General features: G+C 49.3%; 1 protein-coding gene and 1 long non-coding RNA gene across 2 annotated transcripts; both read right to left on the reverse strand.

Annotated features, from left to right (window-relative positions):
- Positions 1 to 92: 92 nt before the first annotated feature.
- Positions 93 to 22,190, reverse strand: LOC113405718 (zinc finger protein 692-like). Its single transcript, XM_026646958.2, has 5 exons — positions 22,050 to 22,190; positions 21,537 to 21,671; positions 17,219 to 17,347; positions 1,581 to 1,643; positions 93 to 694 (listed from the first exon to the last, which is right to left on the reverse strand). The coding sequence occupies exons 1-5, from the start codon at positions 22,070 to 22,072 to the stop codon at positions 493 to 495; spliced, it is 552 nt and encodes a 183-aa protein (XP_026502743.1). The 5' UTR covers positions 22,073 to 22,190; the 3' UTR covers positions 93 to 492.
- LOC115271570 lies at positions 8,083 to 9,638 on the reverse strand. Its single transcript, XR_003900004.1, has 4 exons — positions 9,198 to 9,638; positions 9,011 to 9,093; positions 8,428 to 8,557; positions 8,083 to 8,218 (listed from the first exon to the last, which is right to left on the reverse strand). It is a non-coding gene; the product is annotated as an uncharacterized LOC115271570 (long non-coding RNA).
- Positions 22,191 to 22,255: the final 65 nt, after the last annotated feature.

Here is a 22,255-nt window from a genome sequence, read left to right on the forward strand (position 1 = left end):
ATTTGGCTTTGGGGCTGGACCAGCAGCTTCAAAACAGGGGGGCTCCCTGGTGCCATTTGGCTCTCTCTGTGGGATGGCAGAGGAAAGCCATATCTCTATGGCCCATTCCGCCCCCAGCCTTTCTGTGGAGGCTGCAGCAAAGGCGGTCGACTGGATCATGTTCCAAAGTCAACTGCAATCAGTGAGAATCTCACCATGGATGTCGATCGGCTCTGGGTCAGGGCCTTAGCCCTGATATAGAATCTTGTCCTGCTGGGAACTGAGGACACATGGACTCGTTTCACTGAACAGCCAGTCAGATGCGAGTGACTGGGGCATATGCGACAGCTCCCATTTGGGCCAGGGATTGAAACAGGGATATCCAGAATTAAAAGCATGAGTAGCTACAGCTTGAACTATGGTAAAACCATCGCAGACTCATATTGTCTGTGGATCAGGCACAGAGAGGGACCTGTAACATACATTCACCGGTGGGTCACACTGAACTGATTGTCAAGCCCGCAGCTGGGCTGATACCAGGACCATAATGGTATTGGGCCACGTATCCCACTGCGTACCAGGCGATGCCTGGGGGCGGGTCAGGTGCCCCTCCCCACAGGTCACCGTGTCACTCACATTCAGGTACTGGCGGTTGGAGAAGATCTTGCCGCAGCCCTCGAAGTCGCACAGGAGCATCTCGCGCTTGGTTGCCTTCCTGCAGAGAGGAGCCAGGATGCAGTTCAGCAGCCCCTCAGTTCTCAAACCCTCCCTTGTGGACCTTCCCTCTGTCCTCTCCTCTCCATCTCCCCGCTGCAGGGGCAAGAGCCGTGTCCTCTGCTCTGCAGCCACCTCCCTGGATCTTTCCCTGCTCACCAGCTGCCTTCGTCACCTCTCCTCTGTGGCTTGTGATGTCTGGATAAAGCCCCCTTCATCTCCCTGCCTCACCGGCTCTCCATCTCCTTTTCAACCTCTTTTCTCCCATCTGTGCCCATCTGCTCTGGTCTCTCGATTAGCTGTGTAAAGTATTGGGGGTGGGGTGGTGGACAGATTGGACAAAACACACCACTAGCAACGGGGAAGGTGTGCAGGTGGGGGCGCTAAGGGGTGGGTCGCATGCCCTGTGGAAGACGCCAACTGATGGGTGTGGTGGGGATGCAAGAAACACCAGGGAGTATCACTAGGCTGTGAGTGTATGCAGGGACAGAGAGGGGTGGTTGCAAGGGGGAATGGACATGAGACCAAATGGCAAGAGGATTGCCCATCACTGGGGCCATTGTAAAGTACAGTAGGTAACGGGCTGTGGGAAGCAGCCCCTGGTGTGTGGCTCTGGGGCTAATGGGGCTTTTCCTCCCCTCTAAGTCCAACTGGAATGGCGCTGCCACCCCCACCAAGAGGCCAATCCAGACAGAGAGGGAGATCCCGCCCCTCCCCAACTACCGCCCTTCGCAGGAGGCACCACCAGTCGCTCAGTGGAGTGGGGAGTCCAGCCGTGGGGAGCAGGGATACGAGGGACTGGTTTGCAGCCCAGCTCTGCTACCATAAGGGCTCTAGGGGAGGGCAGCCAGCAGAGTCATGTCCAGGGTTCCAGGCCAGGTTCCTACCTGATTCTCTTGGGGCCGATCTGGGCCACATCCTTGTTGCTTGGCTGTCCCCGCTTCTTGCGGCTGCGAAGAAAGAAACACACTGATTGGGTGCTCCCGGAGAGAGGCGTGTCTCTCCTCCTCCTTTCTCCCCATGCTGTCTCCCTTTCCCCTGGCCTGTGTTTTCCTTTTCTATACACCCTTCCCCATCTGCGCTACGAACATCTCCCTCATCCCCTCACTGCGAGAAGGCATAGGAGATTAAGGCTGCCTGGCCTTCTCTGGGGCAGGGATCTCCAGCTACCAGCCTCCTACAGGAAGGGCTTCTGGTGCCAGGTCTCATGTAGCTGGCAGAATCCAAGGGTTCCCAATAGCCCCTTCTCAGGACTCATGTGGCCTCGTCACAGGAAGACGAAGCGTCCCATAAGTACATGAGAACATAAGAACAGCCGTACTGGGTCAGACCAAAGGTCCATCTAGCCCAGTATCCTGTCTACCGACAGTGGCCAATGCCAGGTGCCCCAGAGGGAGTGAACCTAACAGGCAATGATCAAGTGATCTCTCTGCTGCCATCCATCTCCACCCTCTGACAAACAGAGGCTAGGGACACCATTCCTTACCCATCCTGGCTAATAGCCATTAATGGACTTAACCACCATGAATTTATCCAGTTCTCTTTTAAACGCTGTTATAGTCCTAGCCTTCACAAACTCCTCAGGGAAGGAGTTCCACAAGTTGACTGTGCGTTGCGTGAAGAACTTCCTTTTATTTATTTTAAACCTGCTGCCTATTAATTTCATTTGGTGACCCCTAGTTCTTGTATTATGGGAACAAATAAATAACTTTTCCTTATCCACTTTCTCCACATCACTGATGATTTTATATACCTCTATCATATCCCCCCTTAGTCTCCTCTTTTCCAAGCTGAAGAGTCCTAGCCTCTTTAATCTCTCCTCATACGGGACCCGTTCCAAACCCCTAATCATTTTAGTTGCCCTTTTCTGAACCTTTTCTAGTGCCAGTATATCTTTTTTGAGATGAGGAGACCACATCTGTACGCAGTATTCGGATGTGGGCGTACCACCGATTTATATAAGGGCAATAATATATTCTCAGTCTTATTCTCTATCCCCTTTTTAATGATTCCTAACATCCTGTTTGCTTTTTTGACCGCCTCTGCACACTGCGTGGACATCTTCAGAGAACTATCCACGATGACTCCAAGATCTTTTTCTGACTTCTTGTAGCTAAATTAGCCCTCATCATATTGTATGTATAGTTGGGGTTATTTTTTCCAATGTGCATTACTTTACATTTATCCACATTAAATTTCATTTGCCATTTTGCTGCCCAATCACTTAGTTTTGTGAGATCTTTTTGAAGTTCTTCACAGTCTGCTTTGGTCTTAACTATCTTGAGCAGTTTAGTATCATCTGCAAACTTTGCCACCTCACTGTTTACCCCTTTCTCCAGATCATTTATGAATAAGTTGAATAGGATTGGTCAGAGGACTGACCTTTGGGGAACACCACTAGTTACCCCTCTCCATTCTGAGAATTTACCATTAATTCCTACCCTTTGTTCCCTGTCTTTTAACCAGTTCTCAATCCATGAAAGGACCTTCCCTTTTATCCCATGACAGCTTAATTTACGTAAGAGCCTTTGGTGAGGGACCTTGTCAAAGGCTTTCTGGAAATCTAAATACACTATGTCCACTGGATCCCCCTTGTCCACATGTTTGTTGACCACTTCAAAGAACTCTAACAGATTAGTAAGACACGATTTCCCTTTACAGAAACCATGTTGACTATTGTTCAACAGTTTATGTTCTTCTATGTGTCTGACAATTTTATTCTTTACTATTGTTTCAACTAATTTGCCCGGTACCAACGTTAGACTTACCGGTCTGTAATTGCCAGGATCACTTCTAGAGCCCTTTTTAAATATTGGCGTTACATTAGCTATCTTCCTGTCATTGGGTACAGATGCCGATTTAAAGGACAGGTTACAAACCATAATTAATAGTTCCGCAACTTCACATTTGAGTTCTTTCAGAACTCTTGGGTGAATGCCATCTGGTCCCGGTGACTTGTTAATGTTAAGTTTATCAATTAATTCCTAAACCTCCTCTAGTGACACTTCAATCTGTGACAGTTCCTCAGATTTGTCACCTACAAAAGCCGGCTCAGGTTTGGGAATCTCCCTAACATCCTCAGTCGTGAAGACTGAAGCAAAGAATCCATTTAGTTTCTCCGCAATGACTTTATCGTCTTTAAGCGCTCCTTTTGTATCTCGATTATCCAGGGGCCTCACTGGTTGTTTAGCAGGCTTCCTGCTTCTGATGTACTTAAAAAACATTTTATTACCTTTGGAGTTTTTGGCTAGCCGTTCTTCAAACTCCTCTTTGGCTTTTCTTATTACATTTTTGCACTTAATTTGGCAGTATTTATGCTCCTTTCTATTTGCCTCACTAGGATTTGACTTCCACTTTTTAAAGGAACTCTTTTTATCTCTCACTGCTTCTTTAACATGGTTGTTAAGCCACGGTGGCTCTTTTTTAGTTCTTTTACCGTGTTTCTTAATTTGGGGTATACATTTCAGTTGGGCCTCTATTATGGTGTCTTTAAAAAGCGCCCATGCAGCTTGCAGGGATTTCACTTTAGTCACTGTACCTTTTAACTTCTGTTTAACTAACCCCCTCATTTTTGTATAGTTCCCGAGTCCTTTTTCTAGCAAGCACCAGATGAGTGTTGGAAAGGGATCCAGAGCATTCGGCCAGCTCAATGCCCTCCAGAGAGACACCAGGAGTCTTTCCCCCTTTGTTCACCCCAGACACCCAAGTCCTCCCTATGAGATCAGACTTCCCGCCAAAGCTCCAGATTGCCCCAGATGAGAGCATCCCTGGGCACCCAGGGAAGTCTGGTCAATCCTGCCAAAAAGCCACTGAGGCTGTGGCACTGAGTGACAGGGTTTCATTCCAAGCACCTCTGAATCCAAGAGGGCAGGATGGTCTGGTCTGCCCTGGATCTCAAGGACCCAAAGCAAACCCTGGTCAAAGGAGAATTCAGAGTGGTCACACTAAAATTGCTCTGATATCTTCCTGGACCTCCAAGCCTCACTGACACCCACATGGACACAGTGACGCCTCCCAGGCCACAGGAAGAGCTCAAGTTTGGCCCAGCACTACAAATTTCATGTCTTGAAGGTCAGGTTGATGTAGAGGCCAGTGCTCAGATCCTCAAAGATCTTTACATGCCTAAGTTCCATTGAAATCAATGGGAGATAGGCACCTAAATATCTTTGAGGATGTTTCCCTGGACCACTAGGCTTTAGTTGTAGGCTGGGTACACCCCCCCCCCATCTTTCTGATAAAGGGTACCCCTGCCCAAAGGATACAGGACTTTTTCTCCAGCTCACCCCAGGCTGCTGGAGTCACTAGGGTTCAAAAGTTAAAGTTTTACACAGTAGAACCTCAAAGTTACCAACACCTCGGGAACGGAGGTTGTACGTAACTCTGAAATGTTCGTAACTCTGAACAAAACGTTATGGTTCTTTCAAAAGTTTACAAGTGAACATTGATTTAATGCAGCTTTGAAACTTTACTATGCTGAAGAAAAATGCTGCTTTCCATTTATTTTTTTAACAGTTTACATTTAACACAGTACTGTACTGTATTTCCTTTTTTTTTGGTCTCTACTGCGGCCTGATTGAGTACTTCCGGTTCCAAATGAGGTGACTGGTCAGTTCATAACTCTGGTGTTCATAACTTTGAGGTTCTACTGTAACTATAAAAACACGTTTCAGAGTAGCAGCCATGTTAGTCTGTATCTGCAAAAAGAACAGGAGTACTTGTGGCACCTTAGAGACTAACAAATTTATTTGAGCATAAGCTTTCATGGGCTACAGGCCACTTCATCAGATGCATAGAATGGAACATATAGTAAGAAGATATATATACCCAGAGAGAACATGAAAAGGTGGAAGTTGCCATACCAACTCTAAGAGGCTAATTAATTAAGATGAGCTATTATCAGCAGGAGAAAAAAAACTTTTGTAGTGATAATCAAGATGGCCCATTTCAGACAGTTGACAAGAAGGTGTGAGGATACTTATCATGGGGAAATAGACTCAATTTGTGTAATGACCCAGCCACTCCTAGTCTCTATGAACTTGAATTAATATGCAAACTAGATACCATTAACTTGGGCTTGAATAGAGACTGGGAGTGGCTGGGCAGCATTTTTCGTGGTTTACCTTTCTGTAAATTTTCAATGGATATTTTTTTCATTTGTCTGTGTGTATGTATGATGAAACGGATGTTTATTGACATTGAACAATAAAAATCTAATCTTTCCAAGCCTAAATATACAGCAGGTGTGCTAGATACAGCTGAGCTCAATGCCTTCCTGCCCCGTGGGAGGCTCCAAGACTCACCAGATAGCAAGCTAGCAGAGGACAACTTGTACAATGTTACAATTGTTGGGTCTCTGTGCTCATGTTTCCATATAAGTAACTTCAGTTTGTCTGGCATACAAAAACTATTACACACTGCAAGATCCTACATGTGTGTGTCTAACATGGCAAGGAAAAAGAAATTGTACAACACTATATTTTGAAATAGCATGTGTTCATACAGTTAATAGACTACATTGGAAAATAGTTGCACAAGAGGGCAAAGTTAAGGTTACATGTGCATCCTTTAACATTTGCCTGACTTCTGAGCACTCGTGGTCATGGATTTCTAGAGGAGAGGAGCACAGTCTGCTCTCCTGAATTTCAACTAGAATCTCAAGTGCTCAGTGCTTCTGAAAATTAGGCCTTAGTGGTCAGTTTTTCACGAGGACTCAGCAGCTCCCGAGCCCCTCATAAACATTTTGAACATTTGGCCATAACCGTGCGACCAATACCATTCTCCTAATGGCTTTTTTTATATCAAATTTCCCAATTTTTAATTAAAGTAAAAAGATGGACAAAACAATAAGACCGAAGGAGAAAGCATCACTCTACAATTTCAAAGCTCTGACGGTTTGTAATAGAGATGTAAACAGAAAATTTAAGACCTACAATGCAGTGTGGATGTATTTGGTAAGACACCCCCTGAATGCGGTCATCCTAAGATTCCAAGGCACTACGATAATACAAATAATAATAAAACTTGACTAGGTCAGTAGAACCAAGCTGCTCTTGAATAAGTCCATAGTTTGTATGATAAAAATATAGAGCATTAAAAACCTTTAGAAAAATCCACTCTGGTCATTAAATAAGAGGGAAAATGATTTTATTTCTGTACTGTTTGACAGTTATCTTAAATACCTACTCCACACCACGCAAAATAACTACAGGTTGCCATCATTTATAGTGTGAATAAATACAATTATCCTATGTTACAAACATGATTAAATTGTATTATTTACCAACAATAAAAAGTCTTTAAACACACTGTATTGCAAAAAGGTATAATACAGTTAAGAAAAAAGGAAGCAGTCGTAATCACATTAATCTAATATTTTTAAACATAGAGAAAGCTTGGTCACATACACCAAGTTTCAGAGTGGTAGCCGCGTTAGTCTGCATCAGCAAAAAGAATGAGGAGTACTTGTGGCACCTTAGAGACTAACAAATTTATTTAAGCATAAGCTTTCGTGGGCTAAAACCCACTTCATTGGATGCATGAAGTGGAAAATACAGTAGGAAGACATATATACACAGAGAACATGAAAAAATGGGTGTTGCCATACTAACTATAACAAGAGTAATCAATTAAGGTGGGCTATTATCAGTAGGAGAAAAAAAAACTTTTGTAGTGAAAATCAGGATGGCCCATTTCCAACAGTTGACAAGAAGGTGTGAGTAACAGTGTGGTGGTGGTGGGGGAAATTAGCATGGGTAAATAGTTTTTACCTTGTGTAATGACCCATCCACTCCCAGGCTTTATTCAAGCCTAATATAATAGTGTCCAGTTTGCAGATTAATTCCAATTTTGCAGTTTCTCGTTGGAGTCTGTTTTTGAAGTTTTGTTGTTGGAGTATTGCGACTTTGAAGTCTGTTATTGAGTGACCAGGGAGGTTGAAGTGTTCTCCGACTGGTTTTTGGATTTTATAATTCTTTGATTTGTGTCCATTTGTTCTTTTGCGTACAGACTGTTCGGTTTGGCCAATGTACATGGCAGAGGGGCATTGCTGGCACATGATGGCAATATCACATTGCTAGATGTGCAGGTGAACGAGCCTCTGATAGTGTGGTTGATGGTGACACCATCATAGGACCTAATCACATCAGCCACACTATCAGAGGCTCGTTCACCTGCACATCTAGCAATGTGATATATGCCATCATGTGCCAGCAATGCCCCTCTGCCATGTACATTGGCCAAACCGAACAGTCTCTACGCAAAAGAATAAATGGACACAAATCAAATGTCTGTGTATATATATCTTCCTACTGTATTTTCCACTGCATGCATCCAATGAAGTGGGTTTTAGCCCAGGAAAGCTTATGCTCAAATAAATTTGTTAGTCTCTAAGGTGCCACAAGTACTCCTCATTCTTTATACATTTATGTTTGATCTAATTTAAAATGTTCTGTCTGCATTATCCACCTTCCAATGTAAATCTTGCAGCCACTTCACTTTTGTTGTTGTTGGTCTGTGATAGACTGTCCTGAAAAGAAAAAGAAGTTAGAAAATAGCAAAATTGCCATTTTGGTGAAGAAAATAGATGTTAAAAATCACTGACGATCTGCCATTTTCATTATGTAAGATGTAGGCTATGCAGCTTACTTTGCAAGTGCAAGTTGAGGCTGCTCAACACTTTGCAATACTGTATATTGCACACATGTATTGCCATCAGATTGGGATGACGGTACTTACAGAAGGAGATGAGAGTCGTCTGCGAAGGAACACACACTCCATTATGCAATGTGCTCTTGATGCTCTTTTTCTTGCTCCTCTGATTTTTTTTTTCCTGTCTCCATCTCCCTAGCTATTGGTATCATAATGGCTACAGAAAAAAACACACATCAATGTGTAACTTATTTGATCAGAACCATTACTTCCTTTAAACCTTAAAGGGACACCATCAACAAGTTCAGTCAATCTTTAAAATGAGTGAAAAGTTCAGGTGCTCTACATTTGATTTCAATGGGAGTCTGATATCTATCCTACTTAGTTAGGCACTTTTGAAAATCCCACTACACACTTACACACCTTTGAAAATCTGGCCTTAAATAACTATTAACAGAGTGCTCTCAAATGCATAAAGTAAAGAAACTGAAGGAAAAAGAAAGATTTAGAGGGAAATAATCTTTTTATTTCCAGTGATTTTAGAGATTACTTGTAGGTAGAAAGTTTTCAGACACAAGCATGATTTTTGAGTAGATGGTGTCCCTCTAATGGTAAAATTAAAATGCTGCAGGGAGAGGAAGGGGGAGTGAAAATTAAATATATAATTTACCATTATTTTCTGCTGTGCTTTGATTAATGCCTCCAGAACTTGTTCTCCGCTGGTAGCAAATTGTTACTTAGTTTCAGCAGCCCCTGTAAAACAGACATTAATAGACTTTCAGTATAGAATTGAAGTCATAAAAACATCTAGAAATGAAAAAGGCAGAAGAGCCGTGACTGTGCATGTTAATACTTACTTGGTATGTGTTTGGGTGTATATTTTGGGGTTTCTTTCTCCCATAACCCCCACAAAAAAATATCATCATGAAGAGATAGTTGAGGATGGAAGACTGTTCACACTTAATTCAGCCAATTCCAAAGGAAATGCTTTTATACCTCCCTATGTAATAAAAACATTAGAAAGTCTGGAAAGACAGAGTTAGGGTCTATAATTAATTCCCTGGTGTTATGTAAGGCCGCAGTTCAAGAAGAGACTTAAGCATATGCTTCTTTTTAAGCATATGAGTAAGCCCATTGACTTCTATTGGACTATGCATGTGTTTAAGCACAGGCACCATTGTCAGCCCTTGTGATTTTATTGAGAGTCTCATGATATTTGGTGTTTTTCTTAAAGCCCCAGCTCCCGGAGTCAAGTGATCACAGGACAATTTTAGCTTTTATTTAGATAAAATGTAAGTTTCTAGTTCCATATTTCTCCCACCCACATCCGGCAACCCTACAGATTCACTCCCAGGCTCCTTCCCAGTAATCCAGGGGTCTCAAACACACGGCCCGCGGGGCTATTTCTTGCGGCCCCCCGAGCGGCCCGTGCCCGCCCCCACCCCCCCGGCCTACCTCCAGGCCAGGGGTGGGCAAACTACACCCGCGGGATTTCCCCCCTCGAGCCCCGCACCGGATGGCATCACGTCCCTGCGGCCGGGGGGGGGAGTGGCGGGGGGAGAAGCAGAGGGCTCTGTCCGTGTGTTGCCCTGGCTTCCTGGCACGGCCCCCCGCAGCTCCCATTGGCCGGGAATGGGGAACCGCGGCCAATGGGAGTTTCAGGGGAGGTACCTGGAGGAGCGGTAAGCAGCGTGCGGAGCCCTGCGTCCCCCTCCCCCAGGGGCCGCAGAGACATGGTTCCAGCTACTTCCCGGAGCGGAGCCGGGGCTAGGGCTGGCAGCCTGCCCTGGCCCCAGCCCCGGTGTGCACCACTGCCACCCCGGAGCCCGAAGCTCTCCTGCACCCCACCCCCAACTCCCTGCCCTGAGCCCCCTGCTGCACCCCACACCCCTTCTGCACCCCAACTCCCTGCCCTGAGCCCCCTGCTGCATCCCACACCCCTTCTGTACCCCAATCCCCTGCCCTGAGCCCCCTGCCTGCACCTCAACTCCCTGCTGCATTCCACACCCCTTCTGCAGCCCAATCCCCTGCCCTGAGCCCCCTGCCTGAACCCCAACCCCGTGCTGCACTCCAACCCCCTGCCCTGAGCCCCTGCTGCATCCCACAACCCTTCTGCACCCTGAGCCCCCTGCCTGCACCCCAACCCACTGCTGCACCCCAACTCCCTGCCCTGAGCCCCCGCCACACTCCTCATGCACCCTCTGGGGGCAGGGAGGGGGCGGAGTTGGGGTGGGGACTTCGGGGAAGGGGTTGGAATGAGGGCGGGGAAGGGGTGGGAAGAGGCGGGGCCTCATGGAAGGGGTGGAGTGGGGGTAGGGCCAGGGGCAGCGAGGGGGTGTGTGTCAGTGATGCGGCCCTTGGGCCAATGAACTAGCCCTCATGTGGCCCTCGTGGTCATTTGAGTTTGAGACCCCTGCAGTAATCCCTCTCCCTCAGCTCCTCCATTACCCCTGTCATCCTCAAGCCTTTGCACTGCTCCTCAAGGGTGCAGAAGATACATTTCTGTATTGTAGTTTAAATGAATTATTATCAAAGTTCTGTATTAATATGCCCGGTAAAGAATGTATTTGTCAAAAAACATTTCCTGAATCTTTTTGTTGTTGTTGTCTGTATTGTTACAGACGTACTTGCTGACAGGTATTCTGAAATAAATTACCAAAATAATTAAAACTGGTGTGATTATATTGTATTATTTTGAAAAATAAAATATGCAAAATTTTAAAATATTGTGCACAGAATATTTAACATTTTAGTGCAAAATTCCCCCAGGATTAACTACTTACACACTGAAGCCCTATTTAGCCATTCGCCTCTTCCCTGGTGAGCTGGATACTGCAGTACACTATAGCCACGTTGTACCACTTGGGCAACACAAAGAGGCCATATTCTGGCCCCATACGGCCAGAGGAGAAATCCCTTTGTGCCAGTGGAACTCTCTCCAGGCAGAGATGGCTCCTGTGGAACCCTCCCTGCACTCTCTGGTGCTGTGCGGGGAGCTCTGATATAGCAATCCTTCATTGATGTTAGGAATCTTATGCACGTGGTCTAAATTAGAGCCGTTGAGGAGCTCCTCTAAGGGTATGTCTACACTACAAAATTAGGTCGAATTTATAGAAGTCGGTTGTTTAGAAATCATTTTTATAAGGTCGATTGTGTGTGTCCCCACACAAAATGCTCTAAGTGCATTAAATCGGCGGACTGCGTCCACAGTACCGAGGTTAGCGTCGACTTCCGGTGCGTTGCACTGTGGTAGCTATCCCACAGTTCCTGCAGTTTCTGCCGCCCATTGGAATTCTGGGTTGAGATCCCAATGCCTGATGGGGCAAAAACAGTGTTGCGGGTGATTCTAGGTACATGTCGTCAGGCCCCACCCTCCCTGCCGTGAAAGCAACGGCAGACAATCGTTTCGCGCCTTTTTTCAGCCCAGACGCCATAGCACTGGGATCATGGAGCCCGCTCAGATCACCGCGGCAATTATGAGCACTATGAACACCACGCGCATTGTCCTGGAGTATATGCAGGACCAGAACCTGCCAAGGCAAAACCAGGCGAGGAGGCGACGGCAGCGCGGCGACGAGAGCGATGAGGAAATTGACATGGACAGAGACCTCTCACAAAGTACAGACCCCAGCAATGTGCAAATCATGGTGTTACTGGGGCAGGTTCATGCCGTGGAACGCCGATTCTGGGCCCGGGAAACAAGCACAGACTGGTGGGACCGCATCGTGTTGCAGGTGTGGGACGATTCCCAGTGGCTGCGAAACTTTCGCATGTGTAAGGGCACTTTCATGGAACGTTGTGAGTTGCTTTCCCCTGCTCTGAAGTGCAAGAATACCAAGATGAGAGCAGCCCTCACAGTTGAGAAGCGAGTGGTGATAGCCCTGTGGAAGCTTGCAACGCCAGACAGCTACCGGTCAGTCGGGAATCAATTTGGAGTGGGTAAATCTACTGTGGGGGCTGCTGTGATCCAAGTAGCCAAAGCAATCAAAGAGCTGCTGGTATCAAGGGTAGTGACTCTGGGAAACGTGCAGGTCATAGTGGATGGCTTTGCTGCAATGGGATTCCCTAACTGTGGTGCGGCGATAGACGGAACCCATATCCCTATCTTGTCACCGGAGCACCAAGCCACCGAGTACATAAACCGCAAGGGGTACTTTTCAATGCTGCTGCAAGCACTGGTGGATCACAAGGAACATCAACGTGGGATGGCCAGGAAACGTGCATGATGCTCGCATCTTCAGGAACTCTGGTCTGTTTCAAAAGCTGCAGGAAGGGACTTTCTTCCCAGACCAGAAAATAACCGTTGGGGATGTTGAAATGCCTATAGTTATCCTTGGGGACCCAGCCTACCCCTTAATGCCATGGCTCATGAAGCCGTACACAGGCAGCCTGGACAGTAGTCAGGACCTGTTCAACTATAGGCTGAGCAAGTGCCGAATGGTGGTAGAATGTGCATTTGGACGTTTAAAAGCGCGCTGGCGCAGTTTACTGACTCGGATACACCTCAGCGAAGCCAATCTTCCCATTATTATTACTGCTTGCTGTGCGCTCCACAATATCTGTGAGAGTAAGGGGGAGACATTTATGGTGGGGTGGGAGGTTGAGGCAAATCGCCTGGCCGCTGATTACGCGCAGCCAGACACCAGGGCGGTTAGAAGAGCACAGCAGGGCGCGGTGCGCATCAGAGAAGCTTTGAAAACCAATTTCAGGACTGGCCAGGCTACGGTGTGAAAGTTCTGTTTGTTTCTCCTTGATGACCCCCCCGCCCACCACCCCGGTTCACTCTACATCCCTGTAAGCTAACCACCCTCCCCTCCCCCCTTCGATCACCGCTTGCAGAGGCAATAAAGTCATTGTTACTTCACATTCATGCATTCTTTATTAATTCGTCACACAAATAGGGGGATAACTGCCAAGGTAGCCCAGGAGGGGTGGAGGAGGAGGGAAGCGCCAGGTGGGGTGGGGGAGGTGATAAGGACAAGGACACACTGCACTTTAAAACTTTAAAACCTATTGAAGGCCAGCCTTCTGTTGCTTGGGCAATCCTCTGGGGTGGAGTGGCTGGGTGGCCGGAGGCCCCCCCACCGCGTTCTTGGGCGTCTGGGTGAGGAGGCTATGGAACTTGGGGAGGAGGGCTGTTGGTTACACAGGGGCTGTAGCGGCGGTCTCTGCTCCTGCTGCCTTTCCTGCAGCTCAACCATACGCTGGAGCATATCAGTTTGATGCTCCAGCAGCCGGAGCATCGACTCTTGCCTTCTGTCAGCAAGCTGACGCCACCTATCCTCTTCAGCCCGCCACTTGCTCTCTTCAGCACGCGATTCAGCCCGCCACCTCTCCTCACGTTCATATTGTGCTTTTCTGCACTCTGACATTGTCTGCCTCCACGCATTCTGCTGTGCTCTGTCAGCGTGGGAGGACATCTGGAGTTCTGAGAATATGTCATCCCGAGTGCGCCTTTTTCGCCTTCTAATCTTCACTAGCCTCTGCGAAGGAGAAACATTTGCAGCTGGTGGAGAAGGGAGAGGTGGTAGTTAAAAAGACACGTTTTAGAGAACAATGGGTACACTCTTTCACGTTAAATTTTACTGTTCACATTACACAGCACATGTGCTTTCGTTACAAGGTCGCATTTTTCCTCTTATATTGAGGGCCTGCCGGTTTGGTGTGAGAGATCACACACGCAGTGCCAGGCAGCAGAATTCGGCTTGCAGGCAGCCATGGTAAGGCACAGTCTTTTGGCTTTTTTAACCTTCATAACATGTGGGAATGGTTTCAAACAGCAGCGCCCTCATTTCCCATACCAAGCGGCCGTTGGGTTGGCCATTTAAAATGGGTTTGCAATTTAAAAGGAGGGGCTGCGGTTTCCGGGTTAACGTGCAGCACAAACCCAACTAACCCCCCTCCCCTCCCCCCCACACCCAATTCTCTGTGATGATCACTAACAGCGGGGAACATTTCTGTTCATCAGAGCAGGAACGGGCACTTCTGAACGTCCCCTTAATAAAATCACCCTATTTCAACCAGTTGACCATGAATAATATCACTCTCCTGAGGATAACAAAGAGAGATAAGGAATGGATGTTGTCTGCATGCCAGCAAACACCGGGACCCCATACGCTGCCATGCTTTGTTATGCAATGATTCCAGACTATGTGCTACTGGTCTGGCGTGGTAAAGTGTCCTACCATGGAGGACGGAATAAGGCAGCCCTCCCCAGAAACCTTTTGCAAAGGCTTTGGGAGTACATCAAGGAGAGCTTTCTGGAGGTGTCCCTGGAGGATTTCCGCTCCATCCCCATACACATTAACAGACTTTTCCAGTAGCTGTACTGGCCACGAATGCCAGGGCAAATTAATCATTAAACACGCTTGCTTTTAAACCATGTGTAATATTTACAAAGGTACACTCACCAGAGGTGCCTTGTGTGCCCTCAGGGTCTGGGAGCACGCCTTGGGTGGGTTTGGGGGTTACTGGTTCCAGGTCCAGGGTGAAAAACGTCTCCTGGCTGTTGGGGAAACCAGTTTCTCCACTTCCTTGCTGTGAGCTATCTTCCTCGTCCCCAAAACCCGCTTCCGTGTTTCGTGATTCTCCATTGATGGAGTCAAAGCACAGGGTTGGGGTAGTGGTGGCTGCACCCCCTAGCATGGCATGCAGCTCTGCGTAGAAGCGGCATGTCTGCGGATCTGCCCTGGACCTTCCGTTTGCCTCTCTGGTTTTGTGGTAGGCTTGCCTTAGCTCCTTAATTTTCACGTGGCACTGCTGTGCGTCCCTGTTATGGCCTCTGTCCTTCATGCCCTTTGAGACTTTTTCTAATACTTTGCCATTTCGTTTACTGCTACGGAGTTCAGCTAGCACTGATTCATCTCCCCATATGGCGAGCAGATCCCGTACCTCCTGTTTGGTCCATGCTGGAGCTCTTTTGCGATTCTGGGACTCCATCGTGGTTACCTGTACTGATGAGCTCTGCGTGTTCACCTGGGCTCTCCACCACGCTGGGCAAACAGGAAATTCAAAATTTCACGGGCCTTCTCCTGTCGACCTGGCCAGTGCATCTGAGTTGAGAGTGCTGTCCAGAGCGGTCACAATGGAGCACTCTGGGATAGCTCCCGGAGGCCAATACCGTCGAATTGCGTCCCCACTACCCCAAATCCGACCCGGAAAGGCCGGTTTCAGCGCTAATCCCCTCGTCGGAGGTGGATTAAAGAAATCGATTTAAAGAGCCCTGTAACAGGGTTGGGACGCACCACCTGGCACCTCCTGCTGGTTGTCTCTGGGAATTAGCTCAGTCCAGTGGAGCGCCCTCTCCTGGTGGTATCCCGGCTGTCATCTTGCCCTTGGTTGGCGTGTGGACCCGTGTTGCTCACCAGCTCGCGGCGTCCTTTTCCGGACCACTGCCCTCCTGCAGTGCCCCTCAGTCCATCCACACCCCCTTCCGGGGGGGGATTGATCAGCAGTCTCTATGCTCCAGCCACCGTGGTCAACCACACACCCCAAAGTCTAATCCCTCCTGTCAGGGATCTGGCATGGTCTATAATGGCCGCTCCCTACGGCCAATGGCTGGGTGTACTGCAAGGGGGGAAGGGGGTGACCCAGGCCCGCCCACTACTCTGGGTCCCAACCCAGGGACCCTCTAGTGGAAGCCGTCCTGCCCTCCTTCTCTCCCTCCGTCTGTCCACATCCCTGGGCCGTTTCCCCTTCGGCCCCTCACACCAGCTAGGCCCTTCCCCTCAGGGCCTGCAGCCTGGCAGACACCAGGCTGGAGTTACCTTGCTGCTCCCCCGGGCCTGCCTAGCACTGCGCTGTCCCAGGTGCTAGTCTCCCTGCTCTGGAGACAGACCTTCCCCTGTCGAAGGCCTGGGACAGACTGCCTGCTCCCTTCCTGGGCAGCCTTCTTACACGGCTGAGCCTGGCCCTGATTGGCTGCCTCCAATCTGGGCCCCGATTGGCTCCCAATAAGCCCTTCTATGATTGGCTCCCTTTCTGTGCAGGCCCACTGGCCTCCTGCAGCCTAAATTCACCAGGAGTGGGGCAGCCGCCCCACTACAAGCCCTTTAAGACGAAAAAAAGGGCTTCGTTGTGTGGTCGGGTCAAGGCTTAAATCGAGGTAACGCTGCTAATTTCGACCTAAAATCATAGTGTACACCAGGGCTAAGTTATGCAGACGGCAGATGGTGCAGGATCAGGGAGCTGCTACTGGTTCCCTGACAGCTCCCCCTGCACTGAATGGAGCTGTGATGTGGGCAAATTTCAGCCCTACTATATTCTCTCTTTCTACCCAGTTCCATCACTGGCTCCATTGCCATTGAAGTCAATGGAAAGAATCTCTATTAATGTCAATGGGCTTTGCTCAGGTCCTCACATGGCTCCCATCATAGCGGCTAAACATCCTCCGTGAGCAGCACTGGCTAGGTATACAGAAGCATTCTTCCATCAACCTGGCTGCATCTAATCAGGGGCTATGGCGCTTAGGGGTGAGACATTTTTCACACCCCTGAGTGATGTAGCCATGTCGATCAACATTTTAAGTGTGGACCAGGCCTGAGACACCCAGCGTGGTGTGGAAGACAGCTCTGTGCTGGGAATTGGCTGCGGTTTGGTCTCGCTGCTATTGCCAGGGGCTGTAGTTACAGAGCACAGGACAGCCCCACGCACGCCCTCGGGCCTCTAGGTTAGCCGGCATTCGTAAGCTCTGGGGCTGGGAAATGCAGTCACTTCTCAGATGGGCCCAGAACCACTTGGATGATCGAGCTGAGACAGACAAACTGACCTCAACCCCTTCCTTCTCACTCACCCACTTCTCGCCTTCCTTTCTCCTCCCTATGTGCTCATGCTCCCCCTCCTCACCTGGATTGGCCCTCTGCCTGTCTTCCCCTCTCACCTGGATTGCACCGCCTTCTCCTCAGAGGGGCTGCCGTTGGCTGGACTCGTCTCAGTAGACAGCTGCGCACCCTTCACGGGTGTCTTGTGGCTCTTGGTCTGGCTTTGTTCTCTTTTCAGCTCAGAGTCACTGGATGGACGAGATGGACATAAGAACTGGTTACAACCTGTGAGAGGGGGCTCTCTAATGGCAGGTGAAGCTAGACATGGGAAACAGAGTGAAAGCAACCCAATGCCACCCAGGAAGAGGCATACAGACTAAAATCATCTCTTCCAAGCCAGCGCAAAAGGAATTAATGTATTATTCCATGTTCACATCAAGTTAGAGCTGAGAGTTTAGTCACACAACAGTCAGGGTTAGATTTGTCAGAGCAGCTTTCCCTCTGGGTCTCCCGTTCCCAGAATCAGGACAAAGTCGCAAGGAAGCTTGGGAGGAAGGATGGGATTGTAGCTAAGGCACAAGACTGGGTGGCAGAAAACCTGGGTTCTGTTCCTAGCTCTGAAACTGAGGCCTGGTCTACACTACGAGTTTAGGTCGAATTTAGCAGCGTTAAATCGAATTAAGCCTGGACACGTTCACACGACGAAGCCCTTTTTTTCGACTTAAAGCCCTTTAAACCGGATTCTTTACTCCACCTCCGACGAGGGGATTAGCGCTGAAATCGGCCTTTGCGGGTCGGATTTGGGGTAGTGTGGACGGAATTCGATGTTATTGGCCTCCGGGAGCTATCTCACAGTGCTTCATTGTGACCGCTCTGGACAGCACTCTCAACTCAGATGCACTGACCAGGTAGACAGGAAAAGCCCCGCGAACTTTTGAATTTCATTTCCTGTTTGCCCAGTGTGGAGAGCACAGGTGACCACGCAGAGCTCATCAGCACAGGTAACCATGATACAGTCCCAGGATCGCAAAAGAGCTCCAACATGGACCGAACGGGAGGTACAGGATCTGCTCGCCATATGGGGAGACGAATCAGTGCTAGCTGAACTCCGTAGCGTAATCAGCGGCCAGGCGATTTGCCTCAACCTCCCACCCCGCCATAAATGTCTCCCCCTTACTCTCACAGATATTGTGGAGCGCACAGCAAGCAGCAATAACAATGGGGATATTCTTTTCGCTAAGGTCTGAGCGAGTCAGTAAGCTGCGCCAGCGCGCTTTTAAACGCCCAAATGCACATTTCACCACCATTCGGCACTTGCTCAGCCTGTAGTTGAACAGGTCCTGACTCCTGTCCAGGCTGCCTGTGTACGGCTTCATGAGCCATGGCATTAAGGGGTAGGCTGGGTCCCCAAGGATAACGATAAGCATTTCAACATCGCCAACGGTTATTTTCTGGTCCGGGAAGAAAGTCCCTTCCTCCAGCTTTTGAAACAGACCAGAGTTCCTGAAGACGCGAGCATCATGTACCTTTCCCGGCCATCCCACGTTGATGTTAGTGAAACGTCCCTTGTGATCCACCAGGGCTTGCAGCAGCATTGAAAAGTACCCCTTGCGGTTTATGTACTCGGTGGCTTGGTGCTCCGGTGCCAAGATAGGGATATGGGTTCCGTCTATCGCCCCACCACAGTTTGGGAATCCCATTGCAGCAAAGCCATCCACTATGGTCTGCACGTTTCCCAGAGTCACTACCCTTGATATCACCAGGTCTCTCATTGCCCTGGCAACTTGGATCACAGCAGCCCCCACAGTAGATTTGCCCACTCCAAATTGATTCCCGACTGACCGGTAGCTGTCTGGCGTTGCAAGCTTCCACAGGGCTATCGCCACTCGCTTCTCAACTGTGAGGGCTGCTCTCATCCTGGTATTCTTGCGCTTCAGGGCAGGGGAAAGCAAGTCACAAAGTTCCATGAAAGTGCCCTTACGCATGCGAAAGTTTCGCAGCCACTGGGAATCGTCCCACACCTGCAACACTATGCGGTCCCACCAGTCTGTGCTTGTTTCCCGGGCCCAGAATCGGCGTTCCACGGCATCAACCTGCCCCAGTAACACCATGATTTCCACATTGCCGGGGTCTGTACTTTGTGTGAGGTCTATGTCTATGTTAATTTCCTCATCACTCTCGTCGCCGCGCTGCAATCGCCTCCTCGCCTGGTTTTGCCTTGGCATGTTCTGGCTCTGCATATACTCCAGGACAATGCGCGTGGTGTTCATATTGCTCATAATTGCCACGGTGATCTGAGCGGGCTCCATGATCCCAGTGCTATGGCGTCTGGGCTGAAAAAAGGCGCGAAACTATTGTCTGACGGAGGGAGGGAGGGGCGAGTGACGACATGGCTTACAGGGAATTAAAATCAACAAAGGTGGCTGTGCATCAGGGAGAAACACAACAACTGTCACACAGAATGGCCCCCCCCAAAGATTGAACTCAAAACCCTGGGTTTAGCAGGCCGTTGATTTCACGGAGGGAGGGGGAAGCAAATGAATACAGAACAAATCTGGTCCATCTATTTTTTACATCTTAGGCTGGCAGCAGACGGTGCAGCATGACTGATAGCCATAGGCATCTTCTGGGTGCTTGGCAGAAGATGCTGCATTACGACTGCTAGCCATCATCGTCAAGATGGTTCAATAGGACTGCCGGCAGGACTGTGTCTCCAGGAGACAAAACATGTCTGCCCAGGTGCCTCTGACTGAACTCACTGAGGAGTACGACGACGACGACGGATACCAGTCGTAATACACTATCCACTGCCAAAAGGCAAGGAGCTGCTGCTGTATAGCAATGCAGCCCCACGTCTGCCAGCACCCAGATGACATATGGTGACGGTGAGCTGAGCTGAGCGGGCTCCATGCTTGCCGTGGTATGTTGTCTGCACAGGTAACCCAGGTAAAAAGGCGCGAATCGATTGTCTGCCGTTGCTCTGACGGAGGGGGAGGGGCCTGACGACATGTACCCAGAACCCCCCGCGACACTGTTTTTGCATCATCAGGCATTGGGATCTCAACCCAGAATTCCAATGGGCGGCGGAGACTGCGGGAACTGTGGGATAGCTACCCAGAGGGCAACGCTCCGGAAGTCAACGCTAGCCTCGGTACTGTGGACGCGGTCTGCCGACTTAATGCACTTAGAGCATTTTATGTGGGGACACACACAATCGACTGTATAAAACTGATTTCTATAAAACCGGCTTCTATAAATACGACCTAATTTCGTAGTGTAGACATACCCTGACTCTCTGTGTGGGTGAAATAAGGGGCCTTTGTCTATCAGATCCCCCTTGTGGCAAGATGGGGAGCTACACCAACTTGGCTCCAGCCCCTGATGCTATCACACCCAACTCTGTGTTTGTCAAGTCCTTGTTACAACCTGACTTTTCCTGGCCAGATCCTCAGCAGTCTCTGGCTTCTTCAGGGTGATGGGGAGTCAGAAGTTCCATGGCTCTAGTAGGCGTTAGTCAGCCCTTGGTCTCCTGCGTTTAGAACCTTCTTCTCCATAAGCCCCTGGCTGGAGTACGCAGGGGAGCCCAGGCCAGCCCAACTCACCGGGTTCAGCTCAGGGCCCGTTTGGATCAGCCAGAACCAGTCTTTGTCAGCCCCTTGCTGCTACCTCCTGCTTCTCCCCCTCTGTAGGCTTGCCCCGCTTCTCTCTCTTTGGAGTGTTAGCCGTTCACCAGCCTGCTATAGAGGGCGGCTCTCTAGCAGCTGCCTTTCTTCTCAGGAACTCTCCTTCTAACTGAGGTCCTTAATTTTTTTTATCATGCCCAGGGGCTTCCCTGCCTAATTAACTGCCTCCCAGTACCCTTGGGTGAACCTGAGCTGCCTCATTCCCCATTGTGGAGCCTGTAAGAGGTGGGCTGGGCTCCTGAGCCTTCAATGGGCCATTTACCCTCTGACAGTGCAGTGGGCAAATCCCTTCCCCTCCTCTTACCAGTAATGAAAATAAAGTCCATACCCTGGGGAATTTACAATTCCAGGGCCGGATTCTGATCTCACTCACACATCTGAGAATTAGGAGCATATGCTCTCAGCAGTGGTGTTTATGAGCATCCCAGGGTACCACAGCTGCATGTGAAATCAGAGTGAGGCTTTAATTATGCCAGCAAAGTGTTGGCAACCACAAAGTAGGGAGGGGGTGGGAAAAGGCAGAGATCCAGGAAAAGCTATGGTGAGAGATACCTTGTTCTGTATATGCCCTGTGGGTTCCTGGGTTAATTGTTAATGTACGGAAGGCGAAGGGACAGACGAGCAGGGCTGTGGCATTACGTCAGAAAGAACATACACAGATTCTTCGTAAAGTGCCAGACTTCGGTCCAGCCTGGCAGCCCTTCAGAGAGCAGCGCAGTCAGCTCCCTCCCAGCCCAGCTCTAGCTTCCCTTACCTGTCCAGCGAGGGGTGGTAATTCTCATCTCGCAGGTCGTCAGTGTAAGTGAGGTCATCTTCTTCGGTGAAGTCTTCATCCTCATCCCCTTTGGGCTCAGGCACCTCCTCTGGTTTATCCTCCAATCCTGGTGCACTGCAAGAATCAAATGTCAAGAGAGCGGGTTGGAGCCATGGCTCTGAGGGGAAGTCTCTGAGGCTCCTGATCCCACCATCTCTCCTCACAGCCTGATGGTCATCCTGCCTACCTGTCCCTGTCAGTCACTGGCCTCTCTGCTGAAGCTGTTCACAACAGGGCTGATGCGTAATAATAGGGATGGGGCAAGACTGCCCCACTGGAAACTGGCTTGAGAACTCAGCTGTTATTTTCATACCGGACGTTGTCAGATGGGAGTGACTCTGGGTCATCGCAGTCCTGGGGATACGGGACAGCTCCTCTCTAGTCCCAGGAGCACACGCGCAGGGGATAGGTAAGCACCAGGGACAGATGAGGAGAAGAGCCACCGTCACTCACCTCTCCGGCTCTATCCCTTCCATGCCAGCCTCTGCCTCTGTAGGGAGGGGAGCTGTAGGGAGAGAAACTAGGTGCAGTCAGTTGAAGGGTGAGATGGAACCATGAAGCTGAGATCTGCAGAGAAGGGACGGGGAAGGAAGGAGCGACTGCAATGGTGGGAGAGACGGTGCAGGGAAGGTTTGGGAGGAGAGAGGAATGCAGAGTGA

Source organism: Terrapene carolina, unplaced genomic scaffold, assembly GCF_002925995.2.
Source record: "Terrapene carolina triunguis isolate 2854851 unplaced genomic scaffold, T_m_triunguis-2.0 Scaffold50179, whole genome shotgun sequence".
In the NCBI taxonomy this organism is placed as follows: domain Eukaryota; kingdom Metazoa; phylum Chordata; order Testudines; family Emydidae; genus Terrapene; species Terrapene triunguis.